Source organism: Drosophila teissieri, chromosome X (assembly GCF_016746235.2).
Source record: "Drosophila teissieri strain GT53w chromosome X, Prin_Dtei_1.1, whole genome shotgun sequence".
In the NCBI taxonomy this organism is placed as follows: Eukaryota; Metazoa; Arthropoda; class Insecta; order Diptera; family Drosophilidae; genus Drosophila; species Drosophila teissieri.
In genome coordinates this window covers 4,572,919-4,599,625 of record NC_053034.1, presented here as the reverse complement: position 1 = coordinate 4,599,625, position 26,707 = coordinate 4,572,919, and the positions used below count along the sequence as shown (strand labels likewise).

The window sequence follows — 26,707 nt, the reverse complement described above, 5'->3', positions numbered from 1 at the left end:
ATTCCAAAGAAAGGTATTTAATTGCAGCAAGTTTTCTCATTTACCATTTTGATTTAGCGCCCTATAGAGTCAGCAATAAATTGTAACGAATATATAAAAACTCTTTTAGTTTCGTTCGATTTGGAAAATTTACAACTATTCATTTAAGGGCAATACCCCATTTGAATGTAATGTCATTGCTTTGGGAGGAATAAAAATAATTACTTGAATGTTATGCTACAGCTTTCACTTTTCACATTTCACATTTTCCACGATTTCCATGCAGTGCGTGGGCAATTGCGTGGGCGTATATTTCCGAAGGGGCATGGTCGCGTTTTCATGTTGCAAAGTGGGAAGAGGGGGCGGGGGGAGGTCTGCCATGGACAGGTTGAGTTTTTCGTTTTCCTTTGCCCAAAATTTTTCCTTTTTTTTGTAATCGCTGAACTTTTTTTTGACTTCCGCTTGACATTGTTTGATTGTCGTTTAATTGAATTTAATTAGCGTGAGGCGCAGCAAGGACGCGGTCACCACCCCCGCCCTCATTTCCCGTCCCCCCTTGCCCCCCTTTATCGCTCCCGTTTCCTTCTCTCTTTTCCACTTATTAATGGCAGTTTAACTTTTATGAGTATGTTGTGGCTGACAACCGCGATTCTTTTCTCTGCTCGTAATGAAACATTTTTATACTTTCGTGGGAACCGGCTGCGGTTGTCCAAGCCACCCTAGTGTTAAATATGTGAGTCCTTTATCCTTGGATGCCCCATCCAGTTCCGCTGCCAGCCATTGTGAGTGCAGCTTATCGCTTTTCAATCAACCGAAATCGCTTAAGTGCGTATTGTATTTGCGCTTGCCACGCAATTTTCTTGTTACCAAAGGCTCCTACCTCCCGGCCTCCCGAGTCTTAACCCCACAGTGCCCCACCCAGCCGCTGCCGATGGCACTTAGCACCTTGGTGACTTAACCGCACTGGCGAACGCACTAAATGAAGCTTGGCACGCACCAACAAATACTTGTACTGCTTGTACTGAGTATACTGAGTACTGTGTACTGGAACAACAACAGCCACCCTCGACTGAGGTGTATTTAAGTTTTAATTGCCGGCAATTAAAAGTACATAGATACAGTTAGAGCCGCCCACCCACACACACACACACACGCACGCACAAAGGATGTGTGTTAGATGCAGATATGAAAACGCGGCCGTAAATGTATGCACTTAAAAAATCCATTGCCTAGCTAATAATACAGAATTTATGAAGTACACTTGATAAAGTGGCACAGGAATGCCCTATTACTTCGCTTAACTATCTAGTTTGAGTCGCTCTCCACTGAGCCCGGATTTTCTTGCAGTGCATCTTCAGCCTTTGTAGCGCATTGAATAGCAATTGAGATCCAGGCAAATGTAAGCACTCGATGGCAGGACTCCGCCACAGTCGCTGGCAATTAACGTTTGCGATTATGACACTGATGTGGAGGAAATGGCTGGGAAAACTGATGGGCAAATCGCGTAGGTGTTGCCAGCAGTTTCTAAATTGCAATTAACCAGCTTTTTGCTTTAAGAGGCGAATCAGCCCGCATTCGAGGGACTAATTAAAGAGCAGAAGGGTGTGGGTGGCACTTCCAGAACGCCCACTCCCAACTAACTGGAGAAGAACCTTGAACTGGAACTGGAATCGGTGAAGAGACGAGACGGAGGGGAGGAGAAGGGGGAGCTGCGCCAGAAAGTTGCGACGACTTCCCAGACACAGATGCAGACACAATCCCAAACTCCCAGCTCTTTTTGGCCACGCTTGGCATATTAAAAATATGTATAAAGCACAAACTTTTGGCCGCCTCTGTCGTACTTTCACACTTTGCCTGATTAAAACGCCGCCAAGAAAAGTCGAGGAAAAGCCAAGCCGAAGGAAATGAAAGCGAGTGGGGGTGTGGCAAAGTTTTTGGCACTGCCAGCGTTTGCGGCAGCTGCGAAAGGCTTTAACTACATTGCAAAAGCAAAAACCAAAGCCAAACAGCCGGTGTCCTTGAAAAAGTCTCGCAGGACGCAGGACGCAGGACTCGGGACACCGAACTGGCCTATGAAATCTGCGTGTTTACGTACCGACAACTTTCCGCTTTCATTTCCATAAAAATGCGTTTGCTAATTTCATAACTAAGTCAGCAAGTGCGAGGTACACAGAAAGAATTTTCGCACAATTATAAGAACGTCTCTCAGGTGGATGGCAGTGTTGGTCCGTTGGGTCGACTGATTTCCCTCCATGGTCTTGGCTAAACCCAACTAACTTGGCCAAAAAAGGTCGCAAAGACAAAATAATGACAGTTTTGTGCAGCTAATGAACATATCTAACTAACCCTATCACTGTCCTGCAGATTTTCGGAAATCCATTTTTTAACAAATGTTCGCATTTTTGATAAGGGGTACCATCATCATTTTTTGCGAAAAATGGCAAAAAATGTATGTTTTCAGGCTGGGATACAGAACGATGGGAAATTTAATTACGAATTTAACGAGGTATAACATTCCACTTTTGGATAATTATTTCAATTGTTATTGCAAAAAAACGGATTATTTTTTACCAAAAAGTCAAACCGAAATATTTCGATAATATTCGCTATATGAAAACGTGGTTTTTATCATAGGCTAGCGAACATTTTTTTCTGTGTTCTCCTCGGGCAAAGCGGAGAAACTAATTGGAAAGAAAATACACAAAAATCCTTTGGATGCGGACTCGGATCTGGATTCGGATGCGAATCCACATGCAGAGACTCATTAGCTTTGCTTCAGTTAATGCAAAATCAAGTTGCCACCATGGTGGCCCAAGTCCCAGTCCATTTGTCTACTGCGTGAGCGTTAATCATCATCCTATACGCGTAATTACAGAGTCAGCGAGAAAAAGAAAGTGTGGGAGAAAGTGGTAGTCGGCTATGGAAAGGAAGTAAAATTTGGCAGGAAGGATGGAGGACGAAAGTCAAGACGCAGCATCAACTGAATATTAAAAAGACTTTTTGCATGGAGTTAAAAGGATCCCCGGGAAGATGGGCTGCTTCTTTACATTCGCCAAAAACCACTGCGGTTTCAGTCACTTTTGTGGCACTGGCCAAAAGCCGCAAATATTATTAACCACGAATCAGGCGTATTCAGAAATGCCATCCCCAGAAATCCCGTCCTCCCCGAAAAGCCACTTCATTAGGCGAAAATAGAATCCATTGAAGCGCGTATTAAATTTTCGACTTGCTACATTCAACAAACAGCAAATAACATGCAGCATTTATCAATCAGTGATATATATACATATGTGACATGTAACATTGAACATGCAAGATTGACTTTGCAACATTGAATTTGCAACATCGAATTTGTAACATTGAATATGCAACATTGAATTTGCAACATTGAATGTGCAACAATGAACTTGCAACATTGAAACGTAGGTAACATTCAACGCAAAACATTAAACATATCAAAAGTTATTTTGTATATATTGAAATTGACTTAATTTACATAATTTTACATAATTAATGAAATGTAAAACAAATTTCGTCCACCAATACTTCCAATTCCCAATCAGTTCTGACTCAGTCCTCATGGGATAGCCGCTCTGACCGCTCATTAATTAGTTGACCGGAAGTTATGATGTGATAGGAAAAGTAGTGGTATGTGTGTCGAAGTGTGTGATAGTGCTTCCAAAGGCCATGTGGGTATCCCATCGTCGTTCTGGATGCACTGCATCATGGACCTGACCAGTTATGTTCCACATTTAGCAGGCAGTTTATTAAATTATACACTTATGTTCACGTGCGTCTTGATGCAGGCTACATATTTATTCTCAAAACATATTTAGTTAATAAACGTACATATTTAATGATTTAAATAAAAATGAACGTATTGATATATATTGTACTTTACAAATTTTGTATAGTGTTTGGTAATTCTTAATAATATTTCTCCACCCTGTAATGTTAAGATACAATATTATGATGTACGGATACTTTACTTAATAAATATTAATAAAAAAAAAAAAAAACTTTAAAACGAAGCACCACTCTTTCACAACCGGAATGTAATTTTTCAATAATTCATAGTAGCCACCCTGTCCTAATTCCCACTTAAGCCCGGCAAAAATAACCCCATCAAGTGGCTGGGACTTAAAGCGCCTGGATTTAGTTGGAGTCCGACTGCAAGATGAGAAGAAGGCGCTAGGACAGGACAGGAACAGGAATAGGAATCCGAGGCGGAATGTCAACTAAGAGTGTTGAGTGTCAAAGACGGATGCCAGGGCGAATTGCTGGCAATCAAAATCCGAAATCCGCTGAAAGCTCGAGGAAAGTGGGCAGATGGGGGAAAGGGGAGAAAACTGTGGCGATAACACCGAATGCTCGAAACAGAAAAGCACTTAACTCTTAAAGGCGAAATGCTTGTAAAATTTAAGCCCTACTTAATTTGCGATATACTCGTAAACAATTGCCCGCGGCAATCTCATTGTGGCACTTGTCACTGGCCTCCCGCGGTGGGTGGTGGTGAGTGCTGGGTGCTGGCTGGAGCTGGAGCTGCGAGTGGTTTTGAGTGGCTCGAGAGTCGTGCCGTGCCATGCCAAGACTCGCCCCCAGCCCTTTTCCCACGATTTTTACTAATTTTAATAAAGCTTCAGAGACAAAGGCGTCGCTGGGGTTGCTGGATGAACAGGCGATTGCGATTGCGAAGGCGAAGGCGCCGCAACTCAATATCACAAGACAAAGGCTCACATCAAGAGGAAACCACAGGCTATGGCTACACCTACGCCTTAGCCCGCCATCTGCTCCTGCTCCTCTGCCACACTCTCACTCCCACTCCCACTTAACCCGCCCAAGTGTGTGTGCCGCAAGGGGTTGAGGGCGGGGAAAGGGGTGCTGCCACATAGCATTCCGGCTTATTTCTTTCAATTTCGGTTTTTACTCATTTCGCGACGCGGTTTCTCATTATGCAGACATAGCGCGGGAAATGCCGCTAGAGATGGCAGTGAAAGACTTTGAGAAATACCGCGAAAATTCAAGTTAAATAACCTGAGAGCAGGAAAAGGCCAACAGAATTTGGTGGGCTGATAAAAGTTTGAAAAATGCAGTTATTAGCTGCTGATAGTTATTGAGTTATTTTAAGATCTCAGTGACGGATCCAAAAATATGCAAATTACCTCGATACTGGACACGAACACGAAATTTCCATCAGCGATCTGCTTTTTGGCCAAGGCCACCACTAGCCCCAAATGAATTTTTCGTGTTCGTCAATGGAAAGCTGGGAAATTCGAGGATATAGGATGCGATGGTGGGTCGGGAGGGGAGAGGGGAGTAAGCGGGAAATGTCTTTCTCTTGGCAGAAACCGCGAGTCCCCGCATCAGCGGCACATTTGTGTGCAGTGCCGTCGCCGCAGCCGCTGGGAATTTAACCCTTTACTCCCCGAAAACCTGCTTACCCCACCTTAACCCCTGTCACAACCCACACCCGTGCCTTTTTTGTGTGTGCCAGCCAGTGGATTACTCAATTAATTTAATTATGCGCTGTCAATCATTTCGTTGCCTTGGCCCAGGAACTTGCTTACTTTCTCTGCGACTGTCTGCCCACCGGCGCCACGCCCACTGCTAGACGCCTTCTTGGCCTATCCCCCATCCCGCAGCTGCCCACGCCCATGGGTCTGGGCAAAAAGTGACTTATTTTCTTGTTGCCACTTAATTTTTGTTGTCCTTAGATTTGCGCCAACGTCTGTGGCCGCTCAGCCGCGGCCTTCCGCCTTCCGCCCCCTTTGTCCGCCCACACCCCACCCCTTTCTCTTGGCTAACCCCCCACCCCTTCCGTACACATTTTGCCTACACTTTGCCTGTGGCACATCTCCACGGAGTCGGTAACTGTGGAAAAAAGACTTTAAAATGTTTGGCAAAAAATAACACCAATGCTATGTGAATAGTTTTATTTTCAGTGAAAAGCTTTTCTCATTTGACCGAGTTTAGTTTATTACCAATAAAACAAATGTGCAAAAGAAAATTTAAGAAATAGTTTATATTGCGGACATGGTGTATATGTAGTACGTAATTTCGGACAGTGCAGCACTGAGGCACACAACTTTAGAAGAATGGCACGGGGCACAGGACGACCCCCATCCTTTTAGCAACCCCCTCCAGAGCTGGGCCACCCGCGAGCCGCTTGGAAATAAGAGAAATCATTTGAGTTTTTGCGTTTACGCAAGGCACGGGTTCCGAGCTGCTAATCCCCCGGCACCATCCCGAAGAGAAACCCCTTCTTGGCGGCATACTCGTGCATATAGAATCCATCCTTCCTGATCCCGAGCTGCAGATTCCCATCAGCTTTGTGCTCGGCTCGTCGTAATGTTGACTTTTCCATTTGCCTAGGCAATTTGTGGCACTGTTTTTTCCGCTTCTTCAGCGGGTTTTCTTATTTTCTTATTTTTATTTTTGCTTTCTTTGAACCCGTCTTCTGGCGTCTTCTGCGAATATCCTGCGGGCTTTGTTTGCGCCTGTATTTGCTTAAGCTGCACATGTCTGCGTGTGTAGTGCGTCTGTGTGTCTGTGTGTACGAGAGTGTGTGTGTGCGTGTGCACGGTGTTTGCTTACATGTGTAAATTACTTTTCAATCTTGTGATTACTTTTTTCCACATTTAATTATTTTAATTACGGCCCAGCGCACACAAGCAGCTTCCGCATCTTCGTTTGCGCCAGCGAAAACCCTTTTCCTGCGACTGGTTCAAAGAACCCGAATGGCGGCTCCCAACTCCCCCATCCCCGCCCTGCTCCACTTAAAACTCGAACTTTGGGGCCTAAACTACTAAAAAAGAAACTGGGCTTTCATTGCGAATCTATCCCCATCAATGTGATTCTTGCTATATATATCGAATTAAATATCTGCAACTTATACTGAATTAAATAAATCAAAATATAAATTTTGTATTAAAAACGGATAAACTATCTTTTGCATATAGATGCATTTTATAGCGATCATTACGCTTTTGCTGATCTGAGAAAAATATAAAACTTAAAGGAGGGATCCCTATACCTTGTTTAAAGTAATATCCCATTGATTAAAGTTATTCCTCGACTCTGGAGTATCTTAATCACTGAACTGCAAAAAAAAGCACACATTCGCGCACTGAAACAGCCAGCTGTGGATTTTGGGTAGCAGTGATGATTGATGGATTGATGACGGCGGCAAATGGTGGATTTGCCGATTCTCGATGCGATCGGCAGGCGGATGTGACCTGAATCACCTGCTGGAGTATGCGTCAGGTGTGCTAATGGGTTTGCTGGCCTGGATCGCAATCTGCAGGTGAATGTGGGCATCTGGATCCGAATCTTTAGCGATCTTTGTTGGGCGATGGACGACGGACTGCCGTCCACGGAGGAAATCCCTGCACTTGAGTCGTCGACGGGATAAAGTCATTTGTGGGCTGCTGCCGACGTCGCTGCTCCGAGGATATCCTCGAAGTCCTCCGAAAAAAGCCGCCCCATTTCGGCCACGATTTTTCCTGCGGTCTTTCGGAAAAGGGGGTGGCGGCGAACAGGACGAGCTCCAGTGCGCCGACTCCCAGACTGTTATACTGTAATACAGTGCTGGCCAGGGGGTGAGTACAAGTCCACTTCGGGTTTTACTCCGAAAACGGCGACGACGACGGCGACGGCGACTGTGACGTCGACTGCAATTTTCAGTGCGTTCGAAAGTTCGACAACTTTGGAAAACTGTCAGTTGGCAGCGAACTTAGAACAGGTAGAGACGCACGTTCCGCCTGGAAAATCGGTACAGAAACGGAACAGGCTAGAAAGGAACATATATTGCCCCAAACTCCCCGACACACCGTATTGGGAAAGCCGAACGCTGTTTTTTTTGTTTTGGGCTTCGGAAAACGTGCGTCGACGTCGACAGCGACTGAAAGACGGCGACTGAAACGGCGACGATGTAAAATTTTATTACCCCAAACGCATCGAGCAGTCGGGTTTTGGACGTCCGGACTTCACCGCCGCTCGCTGCGACGCAGACTTTTATTGCAGCTGCCATATAGAGTGGGTACATTCCATGGTCTGGCCCGGAGATCCCAAAAACTTTCTGAAGACGGACACAAACTTTTACCAGAGTGCGGCATAAAAGTGCAAAAGTTTTTGTTCGCAGCGCCACGAACTAAAAGCAAAACTTCCTAGCCGCCGCGCAAAACCCCCTTCACAAAAAAAGTAAAATAAAAACAAATAAGCAAAATCCAGTGCAATGCAAACAAAAGCCCACAAATATAATAAACAAATACTAAAAAAGTGCGTGCTCTAATTGACATCAAGTATACGCCCCGTTAGCCGGCTTCAGTTTACCAAAACATTAAACCATAAACATTTCTCGAAGACATCACCGCCGTCGCGTTGACAAAAAGTGAGTTGAGTGTTTGTTTGTTTGTTTTTTGTTACTGTTTACCCAGTTTTAGTTTGGCTTATTTTTTGTGTTGGTGAGACATATCCCGTATATGTAAATGCATAAAACAAAGTGTTTGTGTGGAACAAGAAATCGCAACAGCAACGTTATCAGCCAGCAGCCACATCATTACCAGCATAGCAAACCAAACGATACAAACAAAGGCCTCGACAAAATGGTTAACCAATAAGTGCAGAGTGTTTCAATTAAAGCAAGTTAAAAACAAAATCAAAATCGAAATCGTAACCGAAATCGTAATCGCTAAGACAACAAAATCGAAACAGAATTCGCCAAATAGGTAAAGTTCATATATAAGTATTTGAATCTTGTAATATCCCCAATAGATCTTGAAAACTTTTGTACCGAACTGATAACTGACAGTCTATAAATATATATAAGAATATATATATATATTGTGTACACTATATACCATGCTGATCCTCACCCAGACCCGCCCCCCTGCCCCTGTGAAGGCGAAAATTTCGAAATAAAAAGAAAAAAAGAAAACACCAACCAGAACGAGAAATCAAACAAATAAGTAATAACAAAACAGGAAAACAAAAACAAATAGAATACAAGTACAAGAAATTCAATGCAACAAGAATAATCACATTGAGAATTTGACAAACAAAATTGAAAATTCAGCTAGCGCAAATCTCGGGTTTCGACTCGATATTATCCTAACCATTTAGATGGGGTGCTTACGTAACGTACCCACCCACTAACTAAGTATCATTTTATTCCCAAATTTATAGGTGACTTACAATAACGAATGTTCGCAGCGGTTCTATGGTTTAATAATATTTAGAAATAATTCAACCCTTCAACCCTAAATCATTAGGCTAGCTAATTCTGTATAAAAGTTCCCTGGCTAAGCCTTAATTGTATTTGGTATAGGTATTTTGGTATTTTATAGGTGTCGAAAAAAATGTAATTTTTATATCTTTGAGTAACATGATTTATAGTTTATGATACCATTAAATTGATCATAAATAAGCAGACTATTCCAGCAATGAACCATTTTAATGAAGACAACAAAACATTAACCCGCTGACACAATACTAGTAGTTTTTGCTCCAAATTTTTTTATACACTTTTGGTAAATTTTAGAGGTGGAGGATTATGATTTGATTTTTGATAAACAAAAAAGACATTGATATAGAAAGACGGAAAAGTATCACCCAAATATTTGCTTGTCAACACCTTTTTGTTTAGGTATTTTCAGTAGATGGTGTCATTTTTTGTTATTAGGGAAATGGTTTCGATTTTGTTTAGTCTGGTGATATTGGAGGGAAATAAGTTTGGATTTCGGTTGCTGAAGCTGCAAAATGATAATGCTAATGATAATGTTGCAAAGGTGCATCCACACAAACTGCCACTTCTGCCCTAAAAAAAACAACCACCACAATATAGCTTACGTTTCGTTTGACTTTTCACTTTTGACCTGATCAGCGGAGCCAAAGAGCCGGAAAAACGGAAAAACGGAATAGCCACCGGGAAGATGGCGCTTTCCAAGCGGCCCCTTACAAAGGACACGCCGTTGTCCGAAAGCAACGGCAACCACAGCAATGGCAATGATCACGAGACCTCCATCAAGCGGCGCAAGCGTTGCAGTCGCGACGAGGACTCCAGCCTGATCAACAACAACAATAATAATAACAACAATAACAACAGCAATAGCAACAACAACAACTTGCCGCAGAAGAAGCGCAAGCAGGCGGGCCAGGGCCACATTGCAGACAGTCCGGAGAGCCCCACCTGCGGCTCCCTGCCCACGCCACTGGCCGCCAAAAGCAACACGGATGCGGACCAGGACGATGAGACCCTCATCCGCGAAACACAGGCGGCGCTGAAAAGCCTCTCGGGCAGTTGGCCCGACTCAAGGGGGAATTTGTATCGGCTGCAGGAACAGGACGAGAATCCACCGCCCTTCCAGAATCTGTTCGAGGAGAAGCAAAAGTATGAAGCCATCGGCAATCCCAGCCATGCCATACCCATGCAAGCCAGCTCAACAAATCCAAATCCCACACTCTTCTCACGTTTCCACAGACAAAAAGAGAACGACCAGGCGCGCCTAAACGCAGCCAGTGGCGGTGGTGGTGTCGTCCATCTGGAGGCACAGGCGCGCGGCAAAAAGTTGCCCGATGAGGATCAGGATCCGGAACTGGAGGATACCTCCTCCTCCGCCTCGGGACAAGGCGTTTACGCCCAAGCGGCGTCGGCCTTCAAGCCGCCCATCGATATCATCAAACGGAATTATGTGGCCGCCGCACATGCCCATTATAGTGCCTATAATGCGGCCGCTGCAGCGGAATCTGCCGCCGGATTGGCCTACTACGGCTACGCCGCTGCCGCCGCCGCTAGTCAACAGCAACAGCAGCAGCAACAACAACATCAGCAGCACCAGCAACAGCAGCAACAACAACTGAGTACCGCCTTCGATATTGCCAGTCAGCTGGGCGAGAAGCCGCGGCCCAAGGAACCGATGGCCGATGGCAAGCAGTACACGATCCTCCAGCCGGCGGGCATCGGCAGTCGGGCTGCTTCTGTAATGCAGGACATTGCATCGCGTGAGGGCGTTGTGGGCGTTCCGCTCGTGGCAACACCGCCATCAACGGCGGCCGGCAGTCCGGCGGCAGCGGTACCAACGGCAGGACCGTCGACTCCTTCGACACCGGCACCTAGTTATTCGCCGGGCAGCCAGAATCGCGGTAAGTGGTCAAAAATAGTAAGCCATACACAAAAACCAAAAAAAAACACAAAAAAAGAGAAAGAGAGTGATTTTCCAAGTTGATTGTGATGAGTTGGTGTGCCTCGCTGCTGAGAAGAATCCTGTGAAACTGTACTGTATTGGAAACAGAACTGTTCAGAACAGTGTTGTACATATCACTGTGATTCAAACATAAAGTAGTGCTGTAAGTGGTACTACGATTTGCTGATACATTACGACGACCATAAACAGTTCTGTTAACAGCAATGTAAATTGAGTTTCAATAATGTTGAAAGATGCAGTACAGTAGTTCACCTGCGATTCGTTGTGGTTCGGCTGGGTTTCCGTTTCCGGTTCGACTGAACGATCGGTTGATGTGCGAGACTTCTTGTTGCATTGAGTTTACAGCTTCAATTGGCAAAATCTGAGTAAAGTCCCCTGTCCCTACCGCCCCCCTGTACCGCCCCCCAAAACCAACCCACCAAACACCCCTTAAGAGAGACAGAGACGGAAAGAGATAGCGAGAGTGTATGCGAATGTGTGAGTCTGCTGATGTGTGTATGATCAAATAAGAAAAACTAAAGAAAGAGACACTCAATTTCCCTTCGTAATAGGCAACATTATGACGATTATTATACCGCTGGTTTTTGTTGTCATTATTATTTGCACAGACTCCTGCGCGTAAGCCCACATATCTAAAAATAAAACCCTTTTTGCAGCTCATTCAGCAGCCAAAAAGACATTAAGCGATTTTGTCGTTATGAAAATGGGATCGGTAAGGGGGGAGCTGTGCTTTCGCTTGAAGTTGGGGGCTTCGAGCGCACAACAACTAATGGCTTGTAAACCCTTTATGCCACACAACACTGAGGCACATGGACAGACATCTTTTGGTTGAGTGCCTGAGCCTTGAGCTTTGCCTTCTACTAATTTCGCAGTACAATTTCCACAGGCGACGACGATGTGGCTGTGAGGGTGGGCGGGGTAAGTGGGTGTGGCATGATTAGATATAAAGCATTATGAGCACGTTTTCCTTCAAAAACCACTTTTGCATATTTATTTTGTCATTATGTTTTGGCATTAATATGCTCAGCCAGAAGCTGAAGCTGAAGCTACTTTTCCTCCTGTGCGTGTGCGTGTATGTCCTTGGTATTCATATAATTTGAATGACTTTTTAAATAGTTGACGGAAGCCTTAGATTCTAAAGCTCGCTGCGTATACGTAATAAGTCATTAGCGTGCGGCAAGCCTTATGGTTATTGTTTTAGCCTCTTTGCTAATGTGGCTTATTAGGCTTAACCCTTCAGCGTTTGTGTTTGTGTGCGTCTGGTTTCTAGACTCTCCTCTCAATCATTAGTTTTCGCCATGTTCCTTCTTTTTTTCCCCGTTTGCTCGCGCCACACACACGGGGAAATTTTCTAATGCACAAACACTTTAGAGCCCCCTCCCGTTGGCTTTATTTTAATTAAATTCTAATTAGAGACGAGTCGGTCCTTTTACCTTTGCTCGCTTTTCCTCCGGCAGCTGCAGTTTGACATTTTGTGCCCGGCCACGTAATAGACAAAAACAGGAGTAAAATATTTCGAAAAATATTTCATTAACCAACCCCCCATATCACACACATCATACATCAGAAAATATCAGGGGGCTTGGCATTTTATCTTCGAGGAGTTGCGCTTAGAAAGCGACCAAGTTGTTTTGGGTCTGGTATGGTATGGTATGATATGGTATGGTATGGTCTGGTCTGGTTTGGCTTGGCTTGGCTTGGCTTGGCTTGGTTTGCTTGGGTTTGATTTTTGAAGCTGTCTCGAAACCCGTTCCCGACTTCCCCTCTGGCTGACTGTCGACTGTCGACTGTCATGTGTGCGTGAGCTTTTTAAAGTAAATAATGCAAAGCTGTTTTCCATCAAATTTTAATTAATTATTTAGGGTAAAAGAATTCGTGTTGCCTGCTGTTGATGATGATGCTGCTGCTCCTGCTGCTGCTGCCGCTTCTTTCGCATTGCTGCTTTTTAAGGTTTTTTTTTCGGGGGGGGGTTCTACGTCAACTTGTCTCTCGTTGTATAATTAATTAGAAAATAGTCACCCTCCCACTCAATCCACCTGTCTCATGCTGGCATGTCTATATATGCCCCCCGCTCTCGCTCACGTTCTTCGTTCTTCATCGTTGAATTTAAGTTATACTGTTAATTGGTTAATTGTAGATGGCGTCAAATGCCCCACGCCGCATTGTACGGGCCAAGGACATGTCACCGGATTGTATTCGCACCATCGCAGGTACCCATCCATATATCCATCCACCCATGGAACTGTCCTTCGGTCACACAATACAAAACATGTTCTCTTTCTTTATATATATGTATATCACTCGATCTGCCGTTAATGGGAACTTGACAGTTTGTCGGGTTGTCCGAAGCGCGATAAAGTAACCACAGAATGTAAGTTTTCCCAAGAATACAAAAAGAAAATACTTCCGTTTCGCATGGCCGTGTATGCCTAGTAGTCGCTCTATCTCTGTCTCTGTCTCTGTCTTTCACCAACTCTTTGTCTCTCTCTAACTGTCAATCTGTATCCTGCTCTTTTCTCCCTGTCTCTGTCATCGTATTTATTAGCAAAGTCTTGAGTGTGAATGTTTGATGTGTATGAGCGGTCTATCCTCTTCTTCTTTCAGATTCTCTAAAACTTAACAATACATGCTGTACTCTGAAATATCTAGTAGATCGATTTTCCGTTATTTCATCTTGTTGGGTCACAGATTAATAAGTATTTTGTCCTGCAGAAGGAGTTGTTCTAAACGTTTGATCTTAAACGCGTTTCTTTCTTTTTAAATTCTTCAATACGTATAACCATTCATCCATTCTAGAGAAAGTTTTCCTATTTTAGATTTACCAATATTTTCGTTATTAGTATTAAATTCCTTAACTTTGAGAACTAAAAAACTTTTTAAGCAATTTTGTTATTAATGAACAATTTCTAAAACCAAAGCGGAGTTATTAAACATATTTGTTCATACGCATTTTGTAAACGTAGTAGATATTAAAGCAATGTGATTAAAGTAATATGTACTTTAAATTAAGACTTCTTCACGCCTATCCTTCTCATTCCATCTTTGCATGATCTTAGATAGATCTACAGTTTGTCAACAGCGATAGAGTCCATAATTCTGTTGTTAGAATGCATGTAGCTTACAACTAGCTTTCGAGAAGGATTGGATCGACAAGATCATTCCCTCTGGCTACAGAGTAGTTTTGACTTGACCTGATAAAGGATCCTACTGCTCTTTCTCGACCTTTCTCTGTCTCTGTCTGTGTCTCTGTCTCTGTCCCTGTCTGTGGAATGCCTTGTTGTTGTAGTCGTGCTGATCCTCCGAAACTGATGAAACTGATTCCCATGCACTTGCAGTGCTGGCTCTGCACGAGCAGATCCTGAAATGCCCCACGCCCGGGTGCAATGGTCGTGGCCACGTGCAGCCGCATCGCAGCGTGCACCGCAGCCTCTCCGGCTGTCCGCGGGCGGTAAGGCGCTCGGGCGGAACCAGCCGCCGTCCGGGAGCAGCTCCACTAGCAGCAGCAGCAGGTGAACCACTCTAGCCACTCCACTGAGCTTTCAATCCCACCCACCCAATTCAGGCGACAGTGTGTGAAAGAAGCTCCCAGAAAGAATTACCATTCGAAACCGAAACTGATCTGTGTAACACCCTTTCTCTGTTCTCTCGCTCCATGTCTTGCTCTGTTCTATCTCGCACCCTCTAGCCGATCTGGACAAGCATGAGAAGGAGCTGCATCCACTGGACAAACTGAAGCTGGCCTCCAATCACTATCTGAACAACAATAACAGCAACTGCATCAACAATAACAGCACAAAACTGAGCGGCTCCACAACGATGCCGATTATCAAATCGGAATACAGTCCTGTTGCCAGCATCAAATCGGAGTATAACAAGAGCCCCATGCACTCATATCTCTCGGGGGAAGCGGCCGCGCCCGCCCCCGCCGCCCCTTCATCAGCATCCGCCGCCCAAGCGCCGCGTTCCGGATCGGCAAGCGGTACAGCAGCTTCCAATGGAGAGAACAACCTGCATGCACCGCACCTAAGTCGCTTTGTGGGTCTCCAGAGTCCGCCACATCAGCCACATCTCAATCCCCACGGGCATCACCAGCAGCAACAGCAACAACAGCAGCAGCAACAACAGCAGCAACAGCAACACACGTTGCACCAGCAGAGAGGACCCTTCATAGAGGGCAACGATGTCCCCGATCCTTCAGCCAATTATCACTCGGAACACCAGCAACAGCAGCAGCAGCAACAACAGCAGCAGCAGCAGCAGGCCGACGAGCGACAGCAGCAATATGAACAAATGCGGTATGCCCAAAGTCATGTCAGCGTGGGTCCAAGCGGAGAATTGATGGCGCCCAACGGAGGAGAACTATCGCCGGGCACGGCGAGAAGCGCCTACGAAGCGCATCCCGGGCACCCGCATCCGCATCCCGGACATCCACATCCACATCCGCCCGTCTCGCTGAGCTCCCTCAGCTCTCCAGCTTTTACGGTAGATGCTGTGACGGCAGCCAGTGGAGCGGGCTTCGAACGGTACGATCCCAGCGGCGTCTGTTGTCCCAGCAACGGTCAAAGGGCCAGCGCGGCAACAGCGGCGACGGCGGCGGGCGCTTCTGCGGCGGCGGCTGCCTATCACTATCTGCCCCAAACCACCGACGAGATGCAGGCCCAGCAGCAGAAGTATCTGCAGGAGCAGCAACTGATGCTGGCCAAGGCGGAGCACGAGGAGTTGGCCAACGGCGGACAGCCTCTGTATCCGCGGCCCATGTACCACTATGATCCCACGATGGGCCCTCTGCCGCCGGGCTTCTCGGCCATTAATCTGTCGGTCAAGATGGCCGCTGCTCAGGCAGCAGCTGCAGCAGCAGCCTATCAAAATCAGCAACAACAGCAGCAGCAACAGCAGCAGCAGCAGCAACACCACCAGCAACAGCAGCAACAACAGCAGCAGCAACAGCAGCACGGCAAACAGAGCAGCTCACCCGCACCCAATGTGAGCGGAGTGCCGGCGGTGGATCTCAGTGGTTCCACCTCGGTGACGAGCAGCAGTCCGCACGGTTTCAACTCGCCAGCCTCACACAACCAGTATACCGCCCAGCGGATGGGCAACGGCAGTCCGCAGCCTGGAGCTAGTCCAAACATAGCTAGTCCCCAGGTGCCCAGTCCCCAGGGACAGACCTTGGACCTCAGCGTCACCCGATTACCCCACAGGTGAGTCATTAGACCCCTCAAAACACCTGTGTACAAACCCTACACAAACCTATTTTATTAATCACTTGACTTATTCATCCGCAGCATTATCACGAGCCCGCAGTACGGCGCCGATGGCCTGGTGGTGGGTCATGCCCAGGGCTTTGTAAGTGGAGCGACAGGACCTCTCGGCCCGGGCAATGGTGGACCACCGCGATCGCCGCAAATGGAACCGGTGGACTTCAGCGGACCTCCAAGACCCTTGGGCTTTGGTCTGGTGGGACACATCAGCGGTCCACGACCGTACAGCCGCGAATCCACGCCAGACAGCGGCGGATCTCACTATATCGAAACGTATCGGGATCCCAGTGGTCAGTAAAGAACCCAGAGCTCTCAAGAATACTGTTCGTGGCACACGCTTGATACCACTCTTCAAAACCTTCGCTCCTTGCAGGTTACTCACCGCACCCTGGCTACGGGATGGTGGTGCAATCGGACTATCCGCCTGCTGGCTACCACGGTTACGGTCCGGCTGCCTATCAGTGCAGTAATCCGTACGCCACGGCCGTGGGCCCCGGTGGCTATCCCACGCCCGTTTCCGGCGGATACTCGCCCAGTCCGGCCACCTGCTACTCGATGCCACCGCCACAACACATCCCGCAGCACGACAAGTCCAAGGACGGGTAAGTCCCCCAGTGTGGTTAACGATTCATGTAATAATTGGGGGAAAAACGTCCATCCATCTATGTTGTGGCCACTTCATGGCTTCATTTTTGCCATCCATCTTTGTCAAAAGAAATGTGTCTCCGCAACACCTGGAGCTCATATAAAAGAACCCTTCACCTCAGTGCCCAATATAATTATCGTAGAATGTGTGCTTTAAACCTCAAAAATTAAGCACAAGGTTCAAAGGGAAAACTTTAATCTAAAACAGTCGACCTTATGAGTGATAGTTGCCCAACCAAATGCAGTCCTTCGTGGACACTAAGGCCGAGGGTCGAGAGACTTTAATATTTATGATTACGACTGAATGTGGCCGCAGAGCGGTCGTAAAACCATCCCCTCAGCCACCCCGTGATTAAATGAAACTTTAAAACCGAAAGTTTCAAGTCCAGAGTCTTAGCCGCACGAACAGACGCAGACATATGGAGTCCTCTTATCTGAGGGCGACCACTTGGCCTGGTTTAAGTTCCAGGAGTGGGCTTGGGTCACTCCACTCACTAATCCTTCGACCGTTCTTCTCCCGCCAGATTGACGGGCTGCTCGCGCTCGGACCGCAACCATCTACAGTCGCACTCGCAGGAGCTCAAGTGCCCCACGCCGGGATGCGATGGCTCTGGCCACGTGACGGGCAACTACTCCTCACACCGCAGCCTCTCCGGCTGTCCAAGGGCCAACAAACCGAAGAGCAAGCCCCGCGATGGCCAGGACTCGGAACCCCTGCGTTGTCCCATTCCGGGATGCGATGGATCCGGCCATTCCACCGGCAAGTTCCTCTCCCACAGAAGGTAGGTGTCCTTGGTGTCCAGCGGCGGTTGTGGAGTTGAAGCTCAAGCTGTTCTTAACCCTCTAGTGCTTCGGGCTGTCCGATTGCCAATCGGAACAAGATGCGAGTCCTGGAAGCCGGTGGTACTGTGGAGCAGCACAAGGCTGCTGTGGCTGCTGCCACGGCCATGAAGTTCGATGGTAAGTACATAGTCTACTCATTCCCATTTGAACCTGGTGAATGTCCTTCGCATTTAAGTGAGAACATTTCCTATATGAGTAGCCCTAATCTCCATCGACTTTTCTTCTATTTTAACGCAATATCCATAGCCTGCACCACGGTGGGAAGCCAGGGCATTAAGAAGCCCAAGTTCGATGAGGTCACCATGGTCTATCCAAAGGGTTATACAGGTGAGTGGCCCGATCTTAGACGCTTCATCTCGCTCTCCTTTTCTCTCGCTGTCTCTCTCTTGCGTGTATTTTTCTGTTATGAACTGGGCTTAAGGCTAGTATACCATATCCCTCCGTTATCAAAAAGAGGGGTTGGGTGATAAAGTTAGCAACAAAAAAAGAAGAAAAATAATTATCGGTTACCTAATCAATTTCCCCAATCGAAACGAAAAATAACACTGAAAATAAATCCTCAAAGATTATTCAAAATATCGTATTCTTCTTCTCAGTTGTTGCTCGCTTTTTGTCTTGAACATTTTCGGTTGGAATTTTGTGTGCGTGTGCTAAATGCTAAAGTCAAACGATAAAAAAGAAAGCATTAAAAGAAATGAATAACGGAAAGCAAATATTCAACAAGAAATAACTTTATTTTTGGTTTTGGTTTCGGAAAATGCAACACAAAAAGAATTTTAAAACTGAATTTTGCAAATTTCCATTAAGTTTCGAGATCCTTCGAAATCCCTCAGCCTCCGACAACACCAACTCCCCCGAAAGCCAAACACTCACTAGAAATATCCTCTGAAAATCCTCCCGATAAACCCGGTACATAACAAGAACCCATTTATATCCAATACCCCACACACACGCACAACTGCATCATCGTGTGCATGTGTGAGTGTGTGTGTGTGTGTGTGGTGTGTGAGCTACGAACAAGAGAAACAAAGCAAACGCAAAAGCAACAAAGAAGCTGATCAAAAGAGAAAGAAACAATTAAATTCCTAGTTTTCTAATTCTAATTTAATTCTGTGTTTCTTCTTTTCGTTTCGTTTCATGTCGTTTTTGTTGACGTTTTCTTTTAGATTACGCAACGTTTTGTATCGGTGCCGAGTATCTACTGTAAATAGAAAACGAAACCACTGAATCGCAGTCAAAACTGTCCGAATCGAATCGAAACTGAAACCACAACCAGCAACCAAAAATAAATGCAATGAAAATCCAAATGCAGCAGAATAAAATCCAAAACAAATACAAAACAAATTTTAAGTGTCTGTATATATAACCGAAAGACAGCTATGCGAACAGACCACAAATTGTCATACCAACAAATAACACAAATCAGAGAATTAAATTAACAATAAAAATGTACATACAAAAATTGCCAGGGAGTCTGTCGATCAAGGTAAGCCCGAAGATAAGATGATAAAAGCCCACTAAACCACCTACTAACACCTTACACCTTACACCTAACACCCACTCATTCACAAACACAGCAAACTCTTGCACACACACACACTGAGTCAAACGAAATTTCCCTTAACACTCACCAACCCATTGATCTACCATTATGCAAATGTGACTTGTCGTATTCCATGAACTGTGATTTAACTACTGTGATCAAGTAGAAAATAAGAATGTTACAAGTACAAGTTGTTTATAAACGATGCATTGTCTGTTCCGCGTCAATCTCAGTGGGGGATTGTATGATTGGCACAAGCCGCTGCACCGTTTACAATTAGCATTACAAGTTAAACACCAGTGTCCTCCTGAATGTTTGTGAATCACACCATCAAAACACAATCAAAACACCTTTAAAACACCACCAGACGCCTTCACACACCACACACAACATCACACCAACATCACCAACTCACACTAGTGCCAATTGAGTTGCTAGCACACGCGCACATTGACGAACCGAGGAATGGCAGACGATCCCCCGGATCAGAAAGAGAAAATACATAACAGCATAATGAGCATTCGCATTCATAGATCGTAGGACCGTATCATCCACTAACAAGCCTCTGCATTGCCCTTCTATTCACTTGGAACAGGCGGCAGCGGACTGGACATTGTCATGGGCGGCGTGGGAAGCAGTGTCGGCGTGGGACTGGGTCTCAATGTGGGCATCGGGGTCACCAGCAGCAGTAGCGCCGGCGGAAACAACAACACCAGCGGCAATAGCAACACCGGCGGAGCCGAGAAGAATCCATCTGGTGGGGGTCCCTCATCGGGCGCCAATGGCAGCGATGATCTCAACACGCTGGAGGCCGAGATTTCGGAGCTGCAGCGGGAGAATGCACGCGTAGAATCGCAAATGATGCGACTGAAGTCGGACATCAATGCCATGGAGTCGCAGCTGAGCACCAGCGATCGGGTATGTAGGCTCAGGTTCGTTGACGGCAACAAATTATGAGACCAAGTCCATTTCCCACTAGGCTAAGCGCACGAACTTTGCAGACGATGGTCACACTGAAAGTTTTGCACCTCCCCTCAATAACACCTCCCACTAAGGCCCCACCATCCCTCCGTCCGCCCGCCCTAAAAACTTTCGACTCAAACGAGACTTTGAGTGGAGTTCTTTTTACCCATAGTATATCGCTTTTGTTGTTTCGAGTTCGGTCTGTCGTCACCTGAGCGAGTTTTGTCTTGCCACTTTTCAAGGACGTCTCTAAAACTCGGCAAAAAAAAGAAAAACAATGAACAACAAGTGAAAGAAAGTAAAGTTAAGTAAAGTGAAATAAACTTAGGGTAAAGTTGAATCGAAAACGAGGGCGCGAGCAAAAAGTTTTATCAGCCGCCGACGCAGACGTTAAATTATCCAGGATCTTTTGGTTCTCAAGCCTACAAACTCATATTTGCATGCAGAGACCAAAACAAATGCAAACGAACAGCACGGGCTGTATCCTATCAGCTCATATGTTCATTTCAACCTCAGTCGAACAGCATTTTCTCTTCGTGTATTACATCCACCCGAATTGCAGTGCATTTGCACTCCACCCCCTGCTGACGTCAGCCAATCGGTGACGTTGCATCCTTGCTGCATCGGACGGCGAATCAGAATCGGCGGCGTCAGGGGCAGGAGGCACACACCCCTAAGCACACACGCCCACGCCCACACCCACACCCACACCCACAGCAGCAGCAACGGCAACATCCACGTCTCCCTAGAGCGCACAAGTGTGCTGGCGTGTGTGCGCTGGTCATGCGCAGGCCATGATGTTGCAGCCCAACAACGAGGCGCCAACAAATCGCAGGACGCCATTCGATTTGCTCCTAAAAGCTGGGCAATGGGGCGAAAAAAAGACGAAGAAAAAAGTACAACGAAAACGAGAACAAGTCCCCCCAACACGGGGGCAGCAATAACTGTGCTACAAAGCGACGTCGCCGGCAGCGACGTCGACGCAGCATTAACCTTTGTATTTTTGGGGCACCCCCAGGCCCCCAAAAACTCCGAAAAGCCACTCTTTCTCGCTCTCTCCTGCTCTCGCCAGATTTCGTCGTCTCTGTTTGCCTGCGGTGTTCGGGTTCACTTCGTTCAGGATTCGTCTCTGTTTTTTTTCCCCCCTTACTTGCTCCCCACCCCACTTCATTTTTATTTCACTTCTGTGTGTGATAGCGCGTTCTTATTGGAATTCCCATACACATATGTGGCACATGAGCAGGGGTTTATGTACCCGGGGGAAACCCCACCCAATCAAGTAAATTGAAAACCGATTCGTGACCGTCGTCTGAATTGCAACACACTAACCACTTACCACTAACCATACATGTATACATTTCTGTTGTGCCCACTATAGGAGGCTTCTCCATTGAGCGGTCATCAGCAGCAACAACAGCGTTCCTCGGTGGCTTTGGCCTCGCCCAGCGGGCAATCGCCATTCGCCAGTGTCAGTTCCACCAGTGGTGCCAGCTCCTCGGTCAGTGGCGCCACCACCAACAGCAGCAACAATAGCAGCAACTCTGGCGGTGGCACCACCAATGCCCACGATCTGAACCACTCGATCAGCAACTTGGCACCCAGCTCAGGCAGCAATCCCAACCAGCCTATTGAGGGCGTAGGAGCACCACCCAATGCCAATCTGAACAACTATTACGAGAGCCTAAGGAACAATGTGATCACGCTGCTGGAGCACGTGCGTCTGCCACCACCACCGCCACCGCCTGGTGCGGCCACGCCCAGTTCGTCGGCATCATCGGTGGTTCATGGACTGGATAATGTGTGTGGTGCCGGTGGCCAGTTGGTGGCCGGAGGATCGCTGGTGGGTGGGGAGCATGCGACAGCGTACTCCACACTTCTGCCGCCGCCACCGCCACCGTCGTCGGGCGGTGCCGCTACCGGCGGTGGAATGTACGGTGGTGGTGCGAATGGAGCTACTGGTCTCCATCAGGGCTCCATCACTGGCTCCAGCAATGGTGGAGGACTAGGATCTAGCGGAGCCGTGGGACCACCCCCAGTTCCACCGCATCATCATCCCTACACGGTGCATCATCCCGTTAGCTACGCCCACCCACATGGCCATCCGCATGCACATCCACATCCGCACGAGCACTTCGACTCGTATATCTCCAAACTGCAGTCGCTATGCGTGCCCCCCGATGTTTATGCCCTGCCCGAAGATGCGGACCGGCCCGTCTACAACTCAGTGAAGCCCACCATGCACCAGGACTACGGCAAACTGATGCCGACGCCCATCTAAGAACTCTGAGAATCAAAAGCCCAGTACAGGTGACCCCAGCATAGAGCCACATCCCGTCCAGGGCTCAAACACGTGTAAATACTTAGGCACAAGCAGTGAAAAGTAGGAAGTAAGTGGGAAGTAAAAGCTGACGTTATCCATAGGCCTGACTTCAAGGCAGACTATACAAATTAAAAAATTAAAATTGGGACAGAGTGTCGGGGTCACCCGTACATACTCGATGCCCATTAGTAGATACATAAAGCTAGTTCTTAGGGATAGAAACCTAGCCATTTAGTTGGTTGGGACAATGCTAGTTCCAGTCTTAGTAATTAGAACTGTTCCACATCCTAGATCCTAGACGCTTTCGTCGTGTGTTGATAGCAATGATGTATAAAACAAGAATGCAAACCGAACTTAAGTGTGTAATTCGATTATAAATTGCAATTTTTTTTGTCTGTATCAAATACTACAACTAGAAGTTATAGAAATCGATATATTATATATATAATTATATGAAATAACAAACCCCAAATATATGTTTAAATCTAGGGCATTTGTTTGCTGTTGATGTCTGGTCAATTTTTTGCATACGGATCGCGAGATGTTCGTCACTACCTAATAGACCCTCCCCCAGTTCCACGTAGTGCCCCTCTAGCCCATATCCGCGCAGGCTAAGTTAAGTTTAGTGGCAAAGTCGAACACCAAAGTGGAAAACGCAGTAAAATACAACATATAAACTAAACGTGCAAATATAATCAGTACTAAACTTAGTGGATGTAATCGAACGATTTTTTTTTGTTTTTTTTGTGTAACTGTAATATTAAAATGTAATAGTAATATCAAGCGAATATCAAAACTATAATGGGTAAGTGTGTGAAAGGAAGTGATTGCGAGGCGTTGGATTGCAAGGCGGCAATATCCACATGAAATCGGGAAAGAAAACATATGCAGATTATATCAGTATGTGTGTACATGTATATGTCTGCTTTTCTGTAGGATCGTAAGTTTTAATGTTACCCCTTACGAAATCGGACAAGAGGCATTAACAAAGACCCCTAAGAAAGTTGAACGGATAAATAGATTAAAATTCAGTGCAATACGTTCAACCAAATGAGAGCAACGCTAAAAACCAAAATCGTAATTTACTAATTGTGTAAGCTTAAGTAAACCAAGTAGTTGAACAAAAAGTCACGTTTTTTTTTGTATCGTCATACGTCTAATCTTAAACTTAACTTTAACTAAATAAAAAAATAAAGAGTAGATCGGAGAAGAAACCCCAGGCCGCAAGGTAATTTAGACGAATTTTAAAAAAATAAAAACCAAATGGAAAAAGTTTAAAACACAAAAAACAAACGGCACGAAGCAAATGTCGAAAAAGTATGAAAATAAATAGCAGGCTTAACTGAAATCATTGTATTAAACGAAGTAATACATTACGATGATTAATATAATTACACTAAACTAAATATAAAACTAAAATATATATATATAATATAATATTGTATTGTATGACAAGAAAAAATTCTGTAATTTACAAGCGAAAATATTTTATGTGATCATTGTCTTTTTTTTTAATATTACAAGAAATAAATAATTCGAATACCAAATAAAGGATATACACAATAACGAATTGGTTGTTTCCACTAAAAAGGGTTCATAGTTTATATGTTTTGAGTTATTGTTTATGGGCATTTAAAGAACGTTTTATTTGACTATGAACTAGTTTTCAAGTGTTCTTCATGCTCGATTATCCATACTAATTGCTCTGCATCCGAATTCTCATTTTGTGGGCTTTGCATTAGCATAAATCAGTGCTAAATTGTTTTTTTCCTTTCGTTTTTTGGGGTGGTGTGTTCGGACAGTGGTAATCGAATGAAAAATGCGCAGCAATTTCTTGGCAATGTTTTTAATTTCAATTAGCCACTGCCACTGACCAAAGGACCTCCCGCTGAAAGGCCGCTAAACGATGAAGGATGCTGGTCAAGCAGAAGAAGCGGGAGCGGGAGCGGGATGTACTGCCACTTGATTTATGTGGCTTCATTAGACATTCCGCACATAGCTGGTGGACCAAGTAGCCAGGGGGCTAAGTGATTGCCAAAAACTAAAACCGAGCACACGGCCAAACGCAATTAGAAGCGAACTTCAATGAAGGGATGTGCTGTGGTGGGCGAGAATTTCCCCTTTTCTCCTTTCCCTTTCCCGGCGAATTTGCCAGTTTTCCGATTGACCAGCATGGAATATTTTTGGTTGCCACCTCGAGCACTCAAAGCACACGGACCAGGGGCAGGAAAAAAAGCTGGGAAAAAGGGTTCCCGGGTCCGGTTTGGTTTTGGTTTGTGTTTGCCCGTGTGAGCCGCAAAAATATTTGCATAGTTACCTTTAATGTGGTTCGCTTCGGGACGGCTCAGGTCGGTTCAGAGTTCACAGCTCACAGTTTGCAGTTCGCAGTTCGCAGACTCGATGCAAAGTTCTTCGAAAACAAACGAACAAAAGTTTTCTTTGCATAAACACACACACACACACACACACACACAGACACACAGTTGCACAACAACTCGTACATGCTGGCATGTAATTTAAAATGAAAAATTCTATTCTTTTGACGCAATCACAAACACACACACACACACGCTCACGCTCTCAACCACCCACACATACGTCAGCGAGCATTGATTTCATTTGCATAAATAAGGAAAAAGGCGACCTGGCAGGGGGAGTCTGGCCCAAAGTGGTTGGGGTGGAGGCGGGATCTGTGGGCGGATGGGGGCTACGAAGGTCCTCTGTGCCGCCGATAACGTGAGGCAAAAGAAACTATTGCCTACTTACGGGCGCCGAAAACAGTCGCACACTTGCACAGTGGGACAAAATGCCGGATGAACTGCTACAATTACTTTTGATACATTTAATCTGCTACCTAAACTCGTCGTTTAACTCCAGTAATGGCTACTAGAATTTACCTGCTATTAATGCATTGATTCTACTCCTTTGATTCTTCTCTCTACTTACACATATTCCCATTGTGTGTTTGAATCCCCAATAAGTGCCTGAAATGAACTCATCCACGGTGCCACGTACTGTCACTCCCCCACTCCGCCAGCAGGAACCCCTTCTCCCACCCCCGCCCAATCCGCACCCACCATGCGTATGCCGAAGGGCGGCGGCAGTCAAAAATCGCATAAATTAAAAAACTGCACACACTCACGCACAGACATGCGACGGATGGGAGGTGGGGTGGTGGTGGGAGGCAATGGCAACCCTTTGTGCCAACTCCCCCCGCCCCCTCGCCCAGCTGTCGCTCACCACCAAGGAAGTAATAAAGTATCTCGAAAGTAACTTATTAACCATGCTGACAACGCTGCCAGCGAAGCTCCTGGAGCTCCAGACACACAGCGAGCTTCGGGATACCAGGACTCCAGGACGCCAGGACTCCAGGGCTCCAGGATGTGTCTGTGCACCACACGCACACACACACACGCATTCCTCCGCTGTGGGAGAGGTGGAGGGGGTGAAGTGGGCTCACTTTGGAACGGGCCCCGGGTAGTCATGTTTCATGTTTGCTAATTGCAAGTCGATTTTTCATTTCGCATTTCTCTCCAGAGTGTCGTAGTGGACCTGGGACCTCGGCTGCAACCTCAACCTGAAGCCAAACCTGAATCCCCACCAGAACCTGAGGTCCGCAGCATGCACAGGGAAAAATGACGGGGCTAGTACTAGTTAAATCTTGTTTTTAGATACGATCATGGTTGTTTCGAAGATTTTTCTCTAAAATATAGCATTTGGAATATGGGCAATTTACAAAATTTAGTTATGTTTCGTGGATTATAAAATTGATATTGACAACACCTATTACCATTTTCTGTTAGTGCCATAAAGGAGCTGGACAAGGAACTGATTGAGTCTGTGGAAATTGCTGAGGTTTCCGCTGACCCACTCAACGCCGGAACCACATCATCCCGGAAGGGACTCACGCAAAAAGGGAAAAATATTTAATTTAAAGCAGCATAAAAACAAA

The 26,707-nt window shown here is 46.0% G+C and overlaps 1 protein-coding gene across 5 annotated transcripts; it reads left to right on the top strand.

Moving 5' to 3' along the window:
• Positions 1–9,908: 9,908 nt before the first annotated feature.
• LOC122623296 (alpha-protein kinase 1) lies at positions 9,909–26,658 on the top strand. 5 transcript variants are annotated; one of them, XM_043802366.1, is made up of 10 exons: positions 9,909–10,366; positions 10,457–11,118; positions 14,866–16,381; positions 16,466–16,731; positions 16,815–17,043; positions 17,611–17,868; positions 17,934–18,046; positions 18,176–18,256; positions 20,068–20,390; positions 21,814–23,395. In XM_043802366.1, exons 1-10 carry the CDS (start codon positions 9,909–9,911, stop codon positions 22,711–22,713), a joined length of 4,806 nt encoding a protein of 1,601 aa, XP_043658301.1. In that variant the 3' UTR covers positions 22,714–23,395. The 5 variants fall into 5 exon arrangements, with proteins under 5 accessions (XP_043658301.1, XP_043658303.1, XP_043658300.1 ...); XM_043802368.1 differs by lacking the exon at positions 21,814–23,395 and adding an exon at positions 26,559–26,658 and having other exon boundaries at positions 9,909–11,118; XM_043802365.1 differs by having other exon boundaries at positions 9,909–11,118.
• Positions 26,659–26,707: the final 49 nt, after the last annotated feature.

What these genes read in the sequence shown, in the direction of transcription:
- LOC122623296 (XM_043802365.1), top strand. Translation starts at nt 9,909, where the DNA reads ATGGCGCTTTCCAAGCGGCCCCTTACAAAGGACACGCCGTTGTCCGAA. An exon ending in CACGGCCATGAAGTTCGATG is followed by an intron (nt 18,047 to 18,175) that starts GTAAGTACATAG and finishes CAATATCCATAG; the next exon opens with CCTGCACCACGGTGGGAAGC. An exon ending in AGCTGAGCACCAGCGATCGG is followed by an intron (nt 20,391 to 21,813) that starts GTATGTAGGCTC and finishes TGCCCACTATAG; the next exon opens with GAGGCTTCTCCATTGAGCGG.